This window comes from Zeus faber (genome assembly GCF_960531495.2).
Source record: "Zeus faber genome assembly, chromosome: 1".
Classification (NCBI taxonomy): Eukaryota; Metazoa; Chordata; class Actinopteri; order Zeiformes; family Zeidae; genus Zeus; species Zeus faber.
The window spans coordinates 58,375,653-58,392,014 of NC_137193.1; the positions used below are offsets into that span (position 1 = coordinate 58,375,653).

At 43.4% G+C, this 16,362-nt stretch overlaps 1 protein-coding gene across 5 annotated transcripts in view; it reads left to right on the top strand.

The window, feature by feature from the left end:
- The first annotated feature begins 161 nt into the window (after positions 1 to 161).
- swt1 (SWT1 RNA endoribonuclease homolog) overlaps positions 162 to 16,362 on the top strand; it is a 29,106-nt gene continuing 12,905 nt past the window's right edge. The window contains exons 1-14 of one of the 5 annotated variants that reach the window (XM_080018372.1): positions 162 to 292; positions 6,108 to 6,193; positions 6,312 to 6,382; positions 6,527 to 7,607; positions 8,464 to 8,575; positions 9,166 to 9,267; positions 9,407 to 9,598; positions 10,578 to 10,671; positions 11,289 to 11,482; positions 12,076 to 12,242; positions 12,445 to 12,583; positions 14,666 to 14,814; positions 15,330 to 15,472; positions 15,638 to 15,784. In XM_080018372.1, the coding sequence (XP_079874498.1) occupies positions 6,122 to 6,193; positions 6,312 to 6,382; positions 6,527 to 7,607; positions 8,464 to 8,575; positions 9,166 to 9,267; positions 9,407 to 9,598; positions 10,578 to 10,671; positions 11,289 to 11,482; positions 12,076 to 12,242; positions 12,445 to 12,583; positions 14,666 to 14,814; positions 15,330 to 15,472; positions 15,638 to 15,784 (2,663 nt within the window). In that variant the 5' untranslated portion in view covers positions 162 to 292; positions 6,108 to 6,121. Of the gene's footprint in view, positions 293 to 428; positions 633 to 1,738; positions 1,841 to 6,107; positions 6,194 to 6,311; positions 6,383 to 6,526; positions 7,608 to 8,463; positions 8,576 to 9,165; positions 9,268 to 9,406; positions 9,599 to 10,577; positions 10,672 to 11,288; positions 11,483 to 12,075; positions 12,243 to 12,444; positions 12,584 to 14,665; positions 14,815 to 15,329; positions 15,473 to 15,637; positions 15,785 to 16,362 lie in introns of those variants that run through there. The other 4 variants (XM_080018369.1, XM_080018371.1, XM_080018370.1 and 1 more) reach the window with 4 other exon arrangements.

Sequence of the window (16,362 nt, forward strand, 5' to 3'; positions counted from 1 at the left end):
TGGGGATAGAACTACATATCCCACCAAGACTCTGAAGTCGCCGTTTCCTGTCACGTGACATTGGCGGCCGTTCGCAGAGTTACGCTGCGTTCCACGTCCACTCGGAATCCAGCAATTCAAGAGTCGATGGCCCGCATTTCCTCCCTTCGGGGGGAACAAAACCTGGGCGCCCGCACGAGATGCGTGTTTGTTTGTCAGAGCTTCAACAGCACGGAAAAATAACAGTATTTTCAAAAAACAAGACGTAAAAGCCTGCGCCGCGATGTGTGTCGCCGTGCAGCTCTGACGTCCGGTATGTTATCTCCGTAAGCCGGCCCGATGACTGTGCCCCGAAAGTCCGGGGAAAACGGCCGTTCCTTTGCAACTTTAGCAGGAGCTGGGTTTTTCCGAGTTCCGACCGCGACGGAACGCAGCGTAAAAAAAAAAATGGCTACTAGTGACGGTCGGGAAGGATCCCGGATGTTGTGATCGGATTCAGATGGTACGTGACTACATGACTCGGTTTGGTTTGGTTCGGTTCGGTTCAACCACATTGGCCGAATTCCTACGGATAGGGAGCACATGAAAACCTCGCAAGAAACAATCAGGTGGAGGTCGGAAACGTTGAGGGGTGACTCAAATGGGGAAACACGGTAACCCGAGGAAAGCTGTGGCGGGTCGGCGCAACTGTGTTGTGAATGGACCGGAGTGGGGGGGGGGGGATTCTGAAGTTGGTAGTGACGGCAGTATGGCGGTAAGCCAAGGTAGCCAGGGAATGGAGGAGAACAGAAGAATTTGAATTGGGGCAGTGGAGGTTAAACGGGGGAGGAACGGAGGAGAGAGCTCGTGAAGGTTAGGGTTGTGAGGTCATACTGGGATCTGGCGAGGAGAGGAGAGGGGAGGGGAGGGGACTTTGTTCAATGAGTCTGGTGAAACACAACCGTTTTGAGGAACCACATAGGCGATATACGCCTTCAGCCACAACATTAGAACCACCTGCCTGATATGGTGTCGGTCACCCTCGTGCCGCCAAAAACAGCTCTGGCATGGACTCCACAAGTCCTCTGAAGGTGTCCTGTGGACAGAGCAACACACCTTGCCTTCTTCCCATAATGCATCTTGGCACTGTCTCTTCTCCGGGTAAACGACACACACGCACCTGGCCATCCACATGACGCGAAAGAAAATGTGATTCATCAGACCAGGCCATGTTCTTCCATTGCTTCATGGTCCAGTTCTGACGCTCACATGCCCATTGTAGGTGCTTTCGGCGGTAGACGGGTCAGCATGGGCCCTCTGACCGGTCTGTGGCCACGCTGCTCCCTACACAGCGAGCTGCAATGCACTGTGTTCTGACACATTTCTGTCATAGCCAACATTAACTTTCTCAGCAATTTGTGCTACAGTAGCTCTTCTGTGGAAGCGTGCCCATTTTCCTTCCAACACATCAACTTCAAGAACTGACAGTTCCCTTGCTGCCTAATATATCCCACCCCTTGACAGGTGCCATTGGAACGAGGTGATCCATGTTATTCACTTCACCTGTCAGTGGTTTTAATGTTATGGCTGATTGGCATACACATGGCTAAGCATTTGAAAGATGGAAATTTGTTGATTGTTTGCAGCGATCAGGAACAGAGAGAGCGGGCTCACAGGTTAAAAGAAATAGGGCGGTTTTAAGTGTTAAGTGCAATCCATGTTGAAAGCGGAAGTAAGTGGATTAGGGGAGTGATTACGGGGGTGCCAGCCGGAGTCGCAATGGAGGAAATCAACCCAAACCTAAAAGGAGGAATTCTGAATGGAGGGATTGTAAACGGTCCTCAGCGGTTGCAGGCAACTTGAGAGGGAGAGAGGAAAGACAGTGAGTATGTTTGCTTGTGTTTGAGGAGGAAGTACTCCCAAAGAAGTGACTCTAGGCTCCTTCAGTTAAAGTGTTATAATATGTGCCAAAGCCAATGAGGTGTTATAACTGTCAAAGGTGTGAACATACAGCCAAGACATGCAAAGGCAGAAAAAGATGTGCCAGGTGTGGAGAAGATCATGATGGGCAATGTAATCATGAACAACCAAAATGTTGTATCTGTGGTGGGAATCACAGTGTGGGTTATGGGGGATGTGAAGTGATGAGAAGCCATCGTCTGACCAGGAGGCATGGCTCCAGGGGGCATCTGGCCGGGCCCCATCCCAGGAGGAGGCATCATTCCTGGAGGAGGCATGTAGGGTGGCTGGCCGGGCATGGGCATCATACGGGTGTGCTTGGTTCATTGGTGGCATTCCAGGCGCATAGCAGGAAAGCAACCCACAAAAGTATTAGACTGGGCAAATGAGGGGACAGTAATGGTTGATTTAAAGAAGCTAGTCACTTTCATAGCAGGTAGTAAATGCTACAATGGAGGTTAAATGCAAAACAGAAAAACAATCGTAAAGGCAGCAGCTCATTATCTAGACATCAGCAGACTCACATGGCAGGAGGTGAGGAATGATTTCAGTATTCAAGCAAGCCAGGAGCAATCATGGCTTGGATAGTAGTAATAATGGTCCTCCTGCTACAGTGGAATGCTTGAAGTTTGTTGGCCAATGCACAGGAATTCAAAACGCACGTTGATTATTTATCCTGTAAACCAGATGTAATTTGAGTGCAGGAAATGTGGTTGAGATCACATTTGGATTTCAGAATAGTCGGATATGCTTCTGTTAGGTGTGATGGAGGGGATGGAATAGGGTAGGATGTGTAACATTTATCAGGGAAGATATTTCATTTAGAGAGGCGAGTATAGGAAATGAGCAAGAATATCTAACTATCTAATATGGACGAGTGAGGGAGAGTTTGTAATTATTGATAATTATAATCCTTGTAGGAAACTAGATTTAAGTAGGTTAACTCGAATTGAAGCGTTGGATGGTGATAGGGTGTTGGTGTGTAGGGACTTTAATGCCCATAGCATGTTATGGGGAGGAATAGGAACAGATGCAAATTATGAGGTAATAGAAGAACTGCTAGAAGGAAAGAGCATGGTTTATATAAATAATGGGGAGAGTGACTGGATTGGATGTGCACACAGAGAACACTTCAGTACTAGATTTAAGTTTAGTATCTAGGAATTTAGCTGGGATATGTGAGTGGGACATATTAGAAGAAAGGTAGGTAGTGATCATTTTCCAATGTTGAGTATTACTGTGAAGAAATTAGAAACAAGGGAAAATATTGGGGAAGTGGGTATTTAGCAGTGTAAAGTGGGAAAAGTATACATATATGTGTGTGTGTATATATATATATATATATATATATATATATATATATATATATATATATATACACATACATATATATATGTGTGTGTGTGTGTGTGTGTGTGTATGTGTGATAGAAATGGATAAAATAGAGTTAAATGAAGAGAGGAGATTGATAAAACATTTAAAACATTACTAGCAGCTGATATTTTTATATTTAGCAAGCAATTTCTAAAGGTAAAGGAAGAATGAAAAGAAAAGTGGTTCCCTGTTGGCCAAATGAGTGTGGTAAAGCAGTGAAAGAGAGGAATAAAGCTCCCAGGATATTAATAACAACTCATCATTTGCAGAATTTAATTAAATACAAGCAAGCACAAGCCAAGGTTATAAAAAGTGAAGTGAAGGGAAGTAAAAAGTAAAGCTGGCAGACCTTTTGTAATAAAATTGGTAGATCAACACCTGTGGGATGTTTTGGGCATGATTAGGAGCGTGAGAGGAATCAGTAGGGAATGGCAGTATCCAGGGCACTTACTCTAATCCATAGTTCTGATAACTTGACTGAGCAAGTGGGAAAATTGCTAATTGTTTGGAAGGAGGCAAAAATTATTCCAATCAGGAAACCAGGGAAAGATCCATCAAGTCCAATGAACTATAGGCCATTGGCACTGACATTTATCATAGGAAAGATAATGGAGAGAATGAGTACAGAATTCCAGAAGATTATGATTTTATATGGAAAGCAGAGGAATTCTATCACCTCATCAGAGTGGATTTAGGAAGAGTAGAGGAACCATGGACCCTTTTATGTATCTGGAAACTGAGATTAAGAAAGCACAAGGTAATAAAGAATCGGTGATGACAGATTTTTTTTACATAGAAAAGGCATATGATATGGTTTGGAATGAGGGATTAATGATCAAATGAAATATGATAGGAATAGCAGGTAGAACATATAACTGGATTAAAGACTTTCTATTTGATAGATTTATTCAAGTCAGAATTAGGACAGCTTTATCATGAAAATATATGGTAGATAATCGTATTCCTCAGGGCAGTGTCATTAGCCCAATACTCTTTTCCATTATACTAAATTACAATATTTCTCAATACAATATTGGATAGTCGTTGTTTGCTGATGATGGAGCCTTGTGGAAAAAGCGAAATAATTTTTTATCATATTATGCAAAAAATACAAGAGGCAGTTAATGTGGTTGAAAAATTGTCATATTCGTGGGGATTCCTGTTTTCAGGAGTGAATAAAACAAAGCAAATTTTCACTAGGAAGAGTTTTTGATCCATAGATAAAGATAAAAGGGCAAAGGATAGAACAAGTCCTTCAATTTTTGGTTATGTGGTTTGACGCAAAGTTATCATGGAATGAACATTCATTAGATAAACTACTAATGTAAAAAGATATTCAATGGGAAGAGACGTTTAATAGGATCAGAATGGGCATCCAGCTGATCTGCAATGAAAAATATTTATGCAGCATTGATTAGATCGCCTCGAAAAGGTTTTTTCGGCAACAGTTAATGATGAACTACTGGGTAAATCTTTAAGGGCATTTTGAAGGATGACACCCAACAACAACAGTACTTCATCCATGTTGGGAGAGAGAACTGGCCAAGCAGGAGTGTTTTGCATGGAGCAGTGAGAAAGTAGCTAGAGACATGACATTCAGTCAGAAAAGAGTATCCTTGCAGTACCATTACCAGTAACAACACCCTGGCTGTTCCCCTCAGTATCAATTTATTTCTATATTCTGAGAAAAAATGCAGGTATATAAAGGTTTTGGAAATTGCAGTTTGGGTTGAAGATAGGTTACAAACATATCAAACATCTGTCCCAGTATATACAGGTGTATCCAAGGATCCTAAAAGAGGGAGCACCGCTTTTGCCTTGAGTATACAGCCTTACAAGTATCTGTTAAAAGAACATTCGATCATTTGTCCACAGTCGAGATGATGGCAATTGCAACAGCATTACAGTGTATAAGATTGTCACTGCAGTCAATCATATCTCACAGTAGGCAGGAAAAAGTTATTGTGATATATGAAACTCTGTACGCAATTAAAAATATGAATATTTTGATAACCTTTATGTGGGTACCAGCTTAAACTGTGAATGCATGAGTGAAAAGGCAATGAAACAAGAGATCCGGGACATTTCACTCAGTAAATTTGAAGCCAAAGGAATAATAAAAAGGAACATCATTAAAGAGTGGCAGCACAGTTGGGATACAGCAAACACCTTTATGCAGCACAGCAAGAAGTGGGCACAGGGAGGTCAGGTGAAAGGAGGACCAAAGAGGAGAGCATCGTAACAAGGCTGAGGGTAGGAGGCCAGACTTAACAAAACACTGCACTTATTAAACAAACACCCCTCAGGATTATGTGTAAGTGTGAAATACAGGAATATATAAGCCATCAGGTTAGGGAGTCCATTCCATAATTTGAAAGAAACTGGGCGGATCAAAATAATTTAGTGTTTAGTGAAATCGTTTTTTTTGTTTTTTTTGGGGGGGGTTAGGGTTAGATAACTGGTCCAAACTCCAACACAGTAGGTGGCGGTGATGCACTTCACCGCTGGTCTCCACCCACAATTAAACAGAAAATAGGAGATGACGTCTCAGTTCTTTTGATTCTATTTGGCTGAAGTGGCTTGCATGTAATCCGGTGTTAAAGTTACCCTGTCAGTCTGTGTGACACCGTAACTGCTGTATTACTGATGTATATACAACAAACCTAACAATTAACAACCAACCAACGTCAAGACTCTTGTTAGCTCAATTAAACTGTTGGGAAAACGTAAAGAAAAAGTAGTTGTTGGTTTTTTTTGCTTTTGATCGACTAAATACGACTAGAATGACTAAAGGCTTAATCTAAATTGTCCAATAGAAACTGCGTAAACAATGGCTGAACGCAAGTCCAAGAGGAAGAGGAGGAGAAAGTTGTCTTCATCCTCCAGTGAGGAAGAAGAGCCGGTAAGGATCAGCTGTCAGCCCCCCATGGTTTGGCTAGAGGCTGTTTCTCTAGATGCCATTGATGGAATTATTAGATCTGATTTTAAGATCTGTGGGGGTGTTTTCCTTATTTCTCCAGGCTACAGAAAGGCATTTCTCAACGGGTAACAAGTCTGCCAAGAAGAGGCGGTCTGGCAGTAGTAATGACCGGTAAGTTTAAGTCTCTGAATCCAGCCTCACTTTACAAATCATTTAAAAGTGAACTAGTTGCACAATCATAACGCAAAATTTTGTGCAACGGAAGTCAATGTTTAATTGAATGAGATGTCCTTGTTGTTTTGCATGTGGACACAGGAAGGAGGAAAAGGGTATCCTTCCAACCATCAAGGAGGATTTCCAAAAAAGTCAAAAGACCAAAAAGGCTGTGTACAGACTGGCAAAGACGTCTGTATTAAAGCAGAGATCTGCTGGAAAGGAAAAAGAATTTAAAACGACGGCAGCAACCAACATCCCTACCCAGAAGAAAAGTGATGGTCCAGGGAAAGGCACTTTTGTCCCCGTGGGTCACACTGAGGGGGCTACAGGACCATCAGAACAATCCAGGAGCCGCAGTGCAAATGCTTTTCATAAAACAACAGAGATGGCAGCAAAATGTGGCAGACATATAGTGTCTTCTCAAAGGGACACTGCCAGATTAACCGACAACTTGAGAAGTCCTATTTCAATAGAATTTAGGGGACAGAAAATATCGGCGGTAAAGAGCATCTCCAACCCTCTTATTTGTTCCAAGCGGAAAGTAAGCAAGAGTGGTAAGACCGGTGAGCCGAGCTGGACCTCCTTCCCGGCAAAGCGTTTGAGGAAAAAGGGAGAGGGAGAGCCAAGGGAAGGTAAGGTGGACCAGGTGGCAAGAGATGGTTATTTGAAGACTAAAAAGGATCTGCTTGCCAGAGTGAAATCCAGGTCCAGGGATTGTCCAGACAACGCCACAGAGCCACTGAGTACCTCGGCCAAACTGACTTCCCGTACGTCAGATAAAAAATCAAATCTTTACAAGCATGGTACCACAAAACAAGATGTCACTCATCACAAGAAAGCCAGGCTTCCAGACCCCCAGGGACGGCTGCTGGTACCAGGCCAGACAAGTGATAACCTGAAAACCTTCGAGATACCAAAGCGGACCAAAAGTTTGCCTTGTCATGCAGTTTTCAGTGCTGATCCAGACTGGACCTCTACAAATGTCACACATGGCAAAAGTAAAACAGAGTCTTCTGGCCCCGTGTCTGATGTGGACAGACTGGAGAGAGCAGGTCAGAATGTAAACTGCTGTGCAGTAGCTGCCGTACCCTCTCATCTCCGAGAACAAGATGGAAATTCAACTGTGTCAAGCCCATCGCTGACCCCGCAAAACTACGACACATGTCCATCGCATGACCAGGTAATAAGCAGAATTGATGAAAGATTTTATTTCTTTTGTTGATTTATTTTTTCTGTTTGCTAAGATGTCTGTTTTAAGGCCTTTAAGAAACTGATTTCACTGCAAGCGATACAATAGAATGAATACTGTCACTGTTATTAAAGTGTCAATCTCAAAAGATTTTCAAGCCTTCAACACACACCTGCCTGCCTTTGCATTGGCAGCATTGGGAGTACTAAGAACCGGGTCTCTCTGGTGACTTTTCCGCCATGCATACATTTGATGACAACGTAGGTTACAACGCTATATGATTGCTATATGTTTATTTACATTACCATCAATTTCATCAATATATTTAAATGACTCGTACATAACGTATGTACATAATGTAAGTGTTATAGATACTTCCGAAGACAACATTCCTTTTTTGCGTTCATGTGCACTGGCGACCTCAAATTGTTATGGAGGCGTGGCCCAGGTGCTCTCGATCTCTGGTAAGTGAGGTCCAAAAACACCCCTATAATCACCGCATTTCCCCATAGGTGCCGCCAAAAATAATAACGAAAATCTTCAAGATTGGCACTTTGTAAACCCAAAGGTCATTGTGTTGTGCCGACTATGCAGATATAGATACTGAAACTCTTTAGTGTTGCCTGTAAGTAAGGTGGATATTCTCTTGTTTCACCCCACTCCTGTCATTTATCCCTTGTTGCTTGTTGTATACTCTTTAACAAAAACAATTTAAGGCTTGTTTCGTGATTATTTCACGTGTCTTACAGTATTTCCAAGGTCAGGTATTAGTCATACCTGATCAGCGCCAATGCATATTTTTGAAAGCCAGTGTTCACAAGTGAGAAATGATTTTACTGTTTTGTAGATTCAGGGAGATGAAGAACAGCCCAAATCGGGCTCTGAGAGGACGCCGGAGGCCGAAGTAGTGGAAAGCCATGGAGAACTCACATGTATGGACATAGACTCTCCAGACGAAAGTGAGTGACGCCTTTGAAGATATTGGGAAATATTGTAATTTTTACAAACGGACATATTCCATAAACAAACAAAACAAGATAAGTAAATTGCACATCAAATCCAGTGCAAGTTGTGTTTACAGGTGCTCAGGTCAAGCTGGAATTTTCAAGGCAGATGCAGAACTGTCTTTCTGTGGAGTTGGTCGACTTTAAAATGAAAGGACGGTTTAGTTGACCCCGGAACGTCGCAAAGTTGCAGCTACAGAAACGTGTTCTTTTAAAGTGGTTTTTAATCAATTATTATGGACCTGTTGTCATTAAACACGTTAAAAAAATTACATCATATGATTTTAATTCATCAGCACTGATTTCAAATTTAATCATCGAAAAAAAGTTCAAAACACAGCAATTAAAATATGAACAGCAGCATTTTCCCTGGATGGTAGATATTTTTTACATTAAGGTTGTTATTGCTGAGAATTACTGAATATTGTCATTTTTATTGTTAATCAGTATTGTATTAATTTCCAGTATTATGATGTATATGATTAATTATCATAATTTCATTATTATGATTGTGATCCATGAATTTCGTGGTCTTTTTTTTCCAGGTAAACAACCCTTTCAGCAAGATTTGATATTGGTGTTGGACACTAACATCCTTCTCAGTCACTTAGCCTATGTCAAGAAGATCAGAACTCATGGCCTCGGAGGTAAAATAACACTTGATTAATCAAATTCAATTGTGATGAATGATTTGTCTTTTTCTTCATTCAGTGCCACTAATATTGTGTAAGGCACTTTTGAGTTGATTCAAAATTTTCCTTGTACCTTGACCTCCCTGTGCTCTAGGACTGGGCTTCCCCGTGGTGCTGATCCCCTGGGCTGTGCTTCAGGAGCTGGACTTCCAAAAGAACGACGAGAGGCGGTCGGGTTCCTTGGCCACCCTGGCCATCCCTGCCGTCGACTTCATATACAGATGTCTGAAGAACAAGGAGAAGAGTCTCTGGGGTCAGTCCATGCAGCAGGCGGCGGAGAGCAACCGTAAGCCCCACTTAGGAGTCAGATCTACTTCAAAGATGCACCCATTTCAGATTCGCACAGCTTAGAATGGTTTTGTGCACCGTAGGATACATCTTTCCAGTGTCTTTGTGTATACAGTGTCGTCCAAAAGTACGGCAACAGGGTGAAATGCTGTATACTAAAGGCACTAGGATATGAGAGCAAAAGATGATCCGACAATAATGTAGACAATCGGACTTTATTTTATCTTATATGTTTAACAGATGTTGAACGAGTCCCCCCATTTTCAGCTGTGCAAAATTAGGTCAACAAATTTGCTTAAAAGTAAATCAAAGCATTAAACTCTATGTAGTTGCCAGCCCCGAAGTCTATGACCCACTGGCATCACCAACTGTTTGGTATCTTCTTTGGAAATGCTTTTCCGGGTCTTTCGGGTTGATCTTTGTTGAGGGAGGTTTCTGTCTCTACTTCAGCAGGTTTGGATATAAATCCGAAGAGTGTCTTGGGTTTTTTCCAGTTTTTGTACTTGCAGATTTAGGGGCCGATTTCCATTGGAATTTAACATATATAAACTTGGTGGAGGAAAAAATAAGTGTATTATTTGTAATGTAAGTCGTGTAATTTCACGACACTCCACCAGGTGACAGTAGACACATGCTGGTCTTGGGCAAGTCGGCACACTCATCATAATTCACTCATCATGCTAAAGCAGCCTGAACCGGCTTACAATGTTTAAAAATTAGTCTGAGAGTGTGCAGATTCTTGAAACTGATCTCTTCATCAGTATGTGTGATGATGAGAGAACACAGGAAGTCATTGTACAGTGTTGTCCTCTCCTGGTGTGTGTGTGTCTGTCTGTCTGTCTGTCTGTCTGTCTGTCTGTCTGTCTGTCTCTGTCTGTCTGTCTCTGTCTGTCTGTCTCTGTCTGTCTGTGCGTGTGATCTCAACTTCTTTCTCTTGCGCTATCTGTCTGTCTGTCTGGGTCCCTCCCTGTCCCCAGATCGTCTGAATGCTGAGAACAACGATGACAAAGTGCTGCAGTGCTGTCTGCAGTACCAGGATCTGTACTCGGAGAGCGCTCTCATCCTGTGCACGTGAGCTCCCCTCCCCCACGTATCGCCTACATTATGCTGCTGCTGCTCCCTACTGCAGTGTGTGTGTGTGTGTGTGTGTGTGTGTGAGTGTGTGTGTGTTCACATGTGCCTCTTTCGGCTCAGCCAGATAGTTCCAGTTGGGATGAGGAGGGAGGGGGAGAGAGGGAGAGACTTTGACTTTTCAGGTTCCTTTATTTTCAGTAACTCACGTCACAACAGCAAAAACTTGATTACGAAGGAACCAATAACAAAAAACTAGAGACAAACCACAGGAAAGTCACAGGTCAATAATAAGTTGTATGAGTACAAGCATCTTCAGAGATAGGAAAGTATGACACAGACTGAGAAAGAAGAAAGAAACGTTGAGCTTCAAACCACAGGCTTGCACAACGGTGACCTTTTTAAGATGTCTTCCTGTATTATCATCCTTAAATTAAACTGTTTCCTCCTCAAACTGACCACTGACAGATTGAGTCACAGTGTCTTACGGCTGCACTACCACGAACAGGGTTATTTAGTGAATTTACCCCTCGTTAGAATTTTCTAGTAGTCATTTTGTCTTTGTTATCCAGATGTGGGTGTGTTATGGTTCTGCCTTCTTTTGTTTCACCCTGCAGTGACGATAAGAACCTGTGCAGCAAGGCCCTCCTGAGCGGGGTGAGGGCCCTGAGCAAGGCCGACCTGGTGCAGGAGGCCGGGAGGCTCTGTGCCGGCGGCCCGTACAGCCAGGGCGGCCCGCATGGCCAGGGCAGCGACAGGAGAGATGCTGGGTATTCAGGATATTTGGAGACGGGAGCGGCCGCTATCAGCGGTAAACTCTCTGGGCTGATACACCTTCATACACCAATCTAAAAAATTAACATGACACATAAGACATGTTGCTGCTCACCTGACATCCAACTGTGCCTGCGGTGTTTTAACACTCCATAAAGCTACAACGTAAGGAAACCTGAATTCTTGTCTGCAGGTGGTTTAAAATTCAGTTTTACAAATATTAGGCCTTAAAAATCATTCAATTTAATTTCAAACATAATTTTTTTTGTCTGATTCTATTCACCCGTATATTTCCTTTTGTCTAAATTAGTTTATTTTGAGTCAACATTTCTGGTGTACTAAAACCCTACCCTATTTGAGAGACGATTTGTCCGAAAAATCTGTGTTAGATTTTGGTGAAATGCATCTTAAAAAGGTCTTAAAAAGTATTACATTCTAACTCTGATACCCGCAGACACCAATGGCAATGTGTTATGGCTCTGGTCTTTAGGTCGGTAACAACAATGTCGAGAAAGGGAAATTCAAATATGCAGTATCAAAGACTGCGATACACTGACTGGCTGCTCCCCTCACTCCATAACTAAACAACTCCGTCAGCTGAGGTGTGGGCTACGTCACTGTCTTTTCCAGCAAACATCACGAATGAGGAACACGTGGGTGTAGGAGGGAGCGACGACGATGAGGAGAAGAGGAGAGTCAGCTCCTGCGTGTCGGTGCTGGAGAGCTGCCTGCTGGAGACTCTAGCCAACATCCTTGAGGTGGAGATGAAAGCCGTTTTCAACGATCTCTGGCAAGATGTAATGCCATTTTCGCACGTGTTTGTTTATTTATTCATTGATTCACAATTTTGTGTCATTTCCAAGCAAATTGGATATTGGATGGCAATAGCATTTTATTGGCGAGAATGAACTGAAGGAGCGAGGCCTTTAAACATAACTGATAAAGACAAATATTGGTACAAAGGGAGCGATATTTCATGTTTGTTTTCTGTGTACACAGATCGTGTTCCTCAAACCACCCTGGACTCTTCAACATGTTCTGAAATGTCTGAATAAACACTGGATCGCAGTGTTTGGGGCGATTGTCCCTCGGCAACAACTGCAGACGGTGAAGTATCTTGAACGCTTCTTTAACTCAGGTACACTTTCCCACAAACTCATGTGCAGGCTGTGCGATGTGCTCAACTGCAGGTTGAGAATATTACATAATCTTATATTAAACATTTTCACTTTGAATTTTGGACACCCAATTTCTAGGCTGCTTCCTTTTTAACGCATCATTCCCCCTTTGGGTCAAGTTATAAAAGAAAAAAAAGACCGGTCTACGGGCTGTGCACATCTCAAAAGATGAAGCTGAGCTCCCTTTTGATTCTATGAACTTACTCATTATCGCTGTGAGACAAGTCTCATGTCCAAAATTTGTAAATATTTAATGGAATTGGAACCAATTCTCATTATCTGTAATTATCCAAAATGATGTTAAAATGTACTTTGTATTTCGAGAAGACTATCCTGCTCCGCCCCCTTAATTAGAGATGCGACCCCGTCAATTTGCTAAGCTCTGGTAAATGCTTGAGGATGACCTCCTCCCAGTGTGTTTCCACATGGCAGCAGTTTCCCAGGCTCCTCTGCTCCGGCGCAGACAGGATGCCATGTGTCCAGCTTTGTGCTACTGCCCCACAGATCTAAATACAGAATAAGGTCATCTGCTAAAACAGGAAGCTCCAAAGTGTGTCAGAAAGATGCAGAGTGACCAACTGCAGCATCGCATCATCATATGTAACACTTACATTGACTGACTGACACACACACACACTCTCTCTCTCTCTCTCTCTCTCTCTCTCTCTCTCTCTCTCTCTCTCTCTCTCTCTCTCTCTCTCTCTCTCTCTCTCTCTCTCTCTCTCTCTCTCTCTCTCTCTCTCTCTCTCTCTCTCTCTCTCTCTCTCTCTCTCTCTCTCTCTCTCTCTCTCTCTCTCTCTCTCTCTCTCTCTCTCTCTCTCTCTCTCTGAGTCATTCTGGTTGTTTTTTTCTTTTGGTTTTTTTTCTATTCCAGTCATGGCACGTTGGTTGATAAAGTCGATGGATGCCTGTGATCCTATCTGTCTCTCTCTGGCACTGTAGCATCACTGGACTTTTTGTTTCCGCCACCCAGTTTTGGCTCTGTGCCAGGACTCTTAAGAGTAGGGTAAGGAGGGAGGGGAGAAGGAAGAGGAGGAAGGAAGAGGAGGAGGAGGAGGAGGGAAGGAGGAGGAGTAAACCGTGTGCAGGACTAAGAACAAATCCCAGAGTGGAAAAGTACTGCTGTTTTTTTTTTATCCAGGGCTCCATGTGTGTGTGCTAGTGTCTGATTTTTGTGTATTGGGTTCCTACACAGTATTGAAAAGTATGGAATTTGATTTTGGTTTGTCAGGTCTGTATATGTATGTGGAACATACAAAAAAAGAGTATGGAAAAGGAATTGTGTTTCCAGATTATTATTCTACTCTTATTTTCTAAAATAATAAATGCAAACTTTGTGTAAAATCACTCGACATCTCCAACATCTGCAGCATCTTCTACACCCAAAATCACAAGGTCTTTAGCCCGCTCCAATGGGAGGACCAAGACTGGCCAAGTAATGATATTATTTATTTGTATGAGCTACACGACCCAGAATCTCCATCTACGTAACAGTTTGATTTAAAAATAATTGATTTACATGATAAGCATCTAGCTATGGGTACTCTCAAGATGTAATATGCTCTGAAATTCAACCAAGAAGTCCGAAAATGTGATACTGGAAAAGTCTGGAATTTTGAAATGGAGTTTCTGTAGGAACCCTGCGTGTCCCGTGTTTACTGGCGGTGTGTATGTTTGTGTCAAAAGAGTCAGTGAGAGCGAGGGAGAAAGGGATTGGGCTGTAAAAGAGAGAGCCGGTCACAGCCGGAGGTATGCCCTTGCAAACAGTGACACCCACGCGCACACAGCCTAGCAGGCTTTTTTTTTGGCCAGAATCCCTTATTTCCCGCCGGCTTTGCCTGGTTCACTTTTATTCTGAAACTGGTCAACTTCCAACTGCAGCCGACTCGTAGAATGAAATGTCACTAGCTGTTAAATGAATGAAGCCCACTGTCGTTCAAGGAGAACTTCGCTTTTATTCCACTTCAATATGTCTGGCGAGCGTGTTTACATGTGCGCTGTCTGCCTCCCTCTGTGTCAACCACCCAACGGCAACTCCTCAGGTCAGAAAGTGAAGTGTTGCAACACGCTGTCCGCTCTCTGTCGCGCCAAGGACCTGCTGGGGGTGTTTGGGAACAGGGACGACTACGGCGGGCGCGTTCCCGCCGCCGCCTCCGCAGTGGACAACCTTCTGCGTCAACTCCAAAATCAGGTTGAAGGCTTTTTTTACGCTCGACTTCAAAAATTCAAAGTTTTATGTTCAATCAATTTTTGAGCAAGTCCACAAACTTTGTCTGTTAGGGCCGAGTTTAAAAAAATCGATATTCACTTAAATTCACTCCACTCAAATGAAATGCCACCATCGTCACAAATGAATAGATATTTCTCTGTGGACTGAATCTGTTTTTTTGATATCTATATAACGCATGTCAGATGGTATACAGAAAAGTTGGTAGCATTTCTCATTATAAAATATCAATATATTGATATAGGAACATATCATGAGCCATCAATATTACAGATATTATATGTAATATTACATCAGTTTTATGTCTCATAGAAAGATGGCAGATTTCCACACAGAATTAGCGCTGTCCACTGTCTCAGGGCAGTGCGGGGAGCAGGACTCTGTGGTTTGTGTTGCCTAACCAAGGATTTCCTGGCAACAGCTGGTGCTTGGCTATTATGACATTTATTTTATTGTGTATCATATTTTGTGTGTTACAGCCTGAGGAAACCGAGGGGCAACTTCCTGCCGCCGATGTCACAATGTGTGTCAACAATGAGCATCAGGCCACGCCCGCTCAGATCTCGCACCAGGACGTGTGGGGCCTGTTTGAGAACGTCTGGACTTGCGTGTGTCAGAGAAGGTGAGCGGAACGTAACCGATCGGACACACCGCGAAATCCACAAATGGAAGACGGGAAGTTGTCGGAAGGTTTTGACAAAGCCCTCTAGTGGAAATGTCCCCACGCTTCAAGCCTGTCTCACTCCTTTCCCTGCTGCCCCCCCCCCCCCGTGCTGTTCTCGTGCAGCCTGGATGTGTTCGTGGCTCTGTGTTTCGACACCAGCACCATGCGGAGGGCCCAGCCGGAGGTCGGTGACCCGCTGCCGCAGGACGCCCTGGTGTGTTTGCACAAACTGTGCCCCATGGTCACGCAGCTGCTCCAAGCTTTCAACAGGTACCGCGGGGGCTGCCGGGGTCTGCGGGTTCATTCCAGCCCTGACGTTTCGCCTCACGTGTCTTTTGGCAGAAGTCACCTCAATCATTTTTCTTCAAAGGCGCCGACCGTCGTGTGTGTGTGTGTGTGTGTGTGTGTGTGTGTGTGTGTGTGTGTGTGTGTGTGTGTGTGTGTGTGTGTGTGTGTGTGTGTGTGTGTGTGTGTGTGTGTGTGTGTGTGTGTGTGTGTGTGTGTGTGTGTGTGGTAAACCCCCTTTGATGTTCAAGATGGGACCAGTAAGATTGTCCTCTTTGTTTCTCTCCTCCTCATTCTGTCTTTCTTCACCCCTGTTTTGGAGTCTCCTCGCAGTTCTGACTCGGCTTGACTCTTGTCCTTCGCCGTCTGTAATCTGCTCGACGTTCGCACTCCAACTTATCACCCTCTTTGTGACGTAACCGCACTGCAACGCCTTTGCTTTTTATCTCCCTGCGCTTGCGAGGCAGAGCAGGACTCTCCACCTCCCATATGCAAGATTCAAGATTCAGAAGATTTGTCACATACATATTGCACGTGTACAGCATGAAGTGAAATGTTTTTTT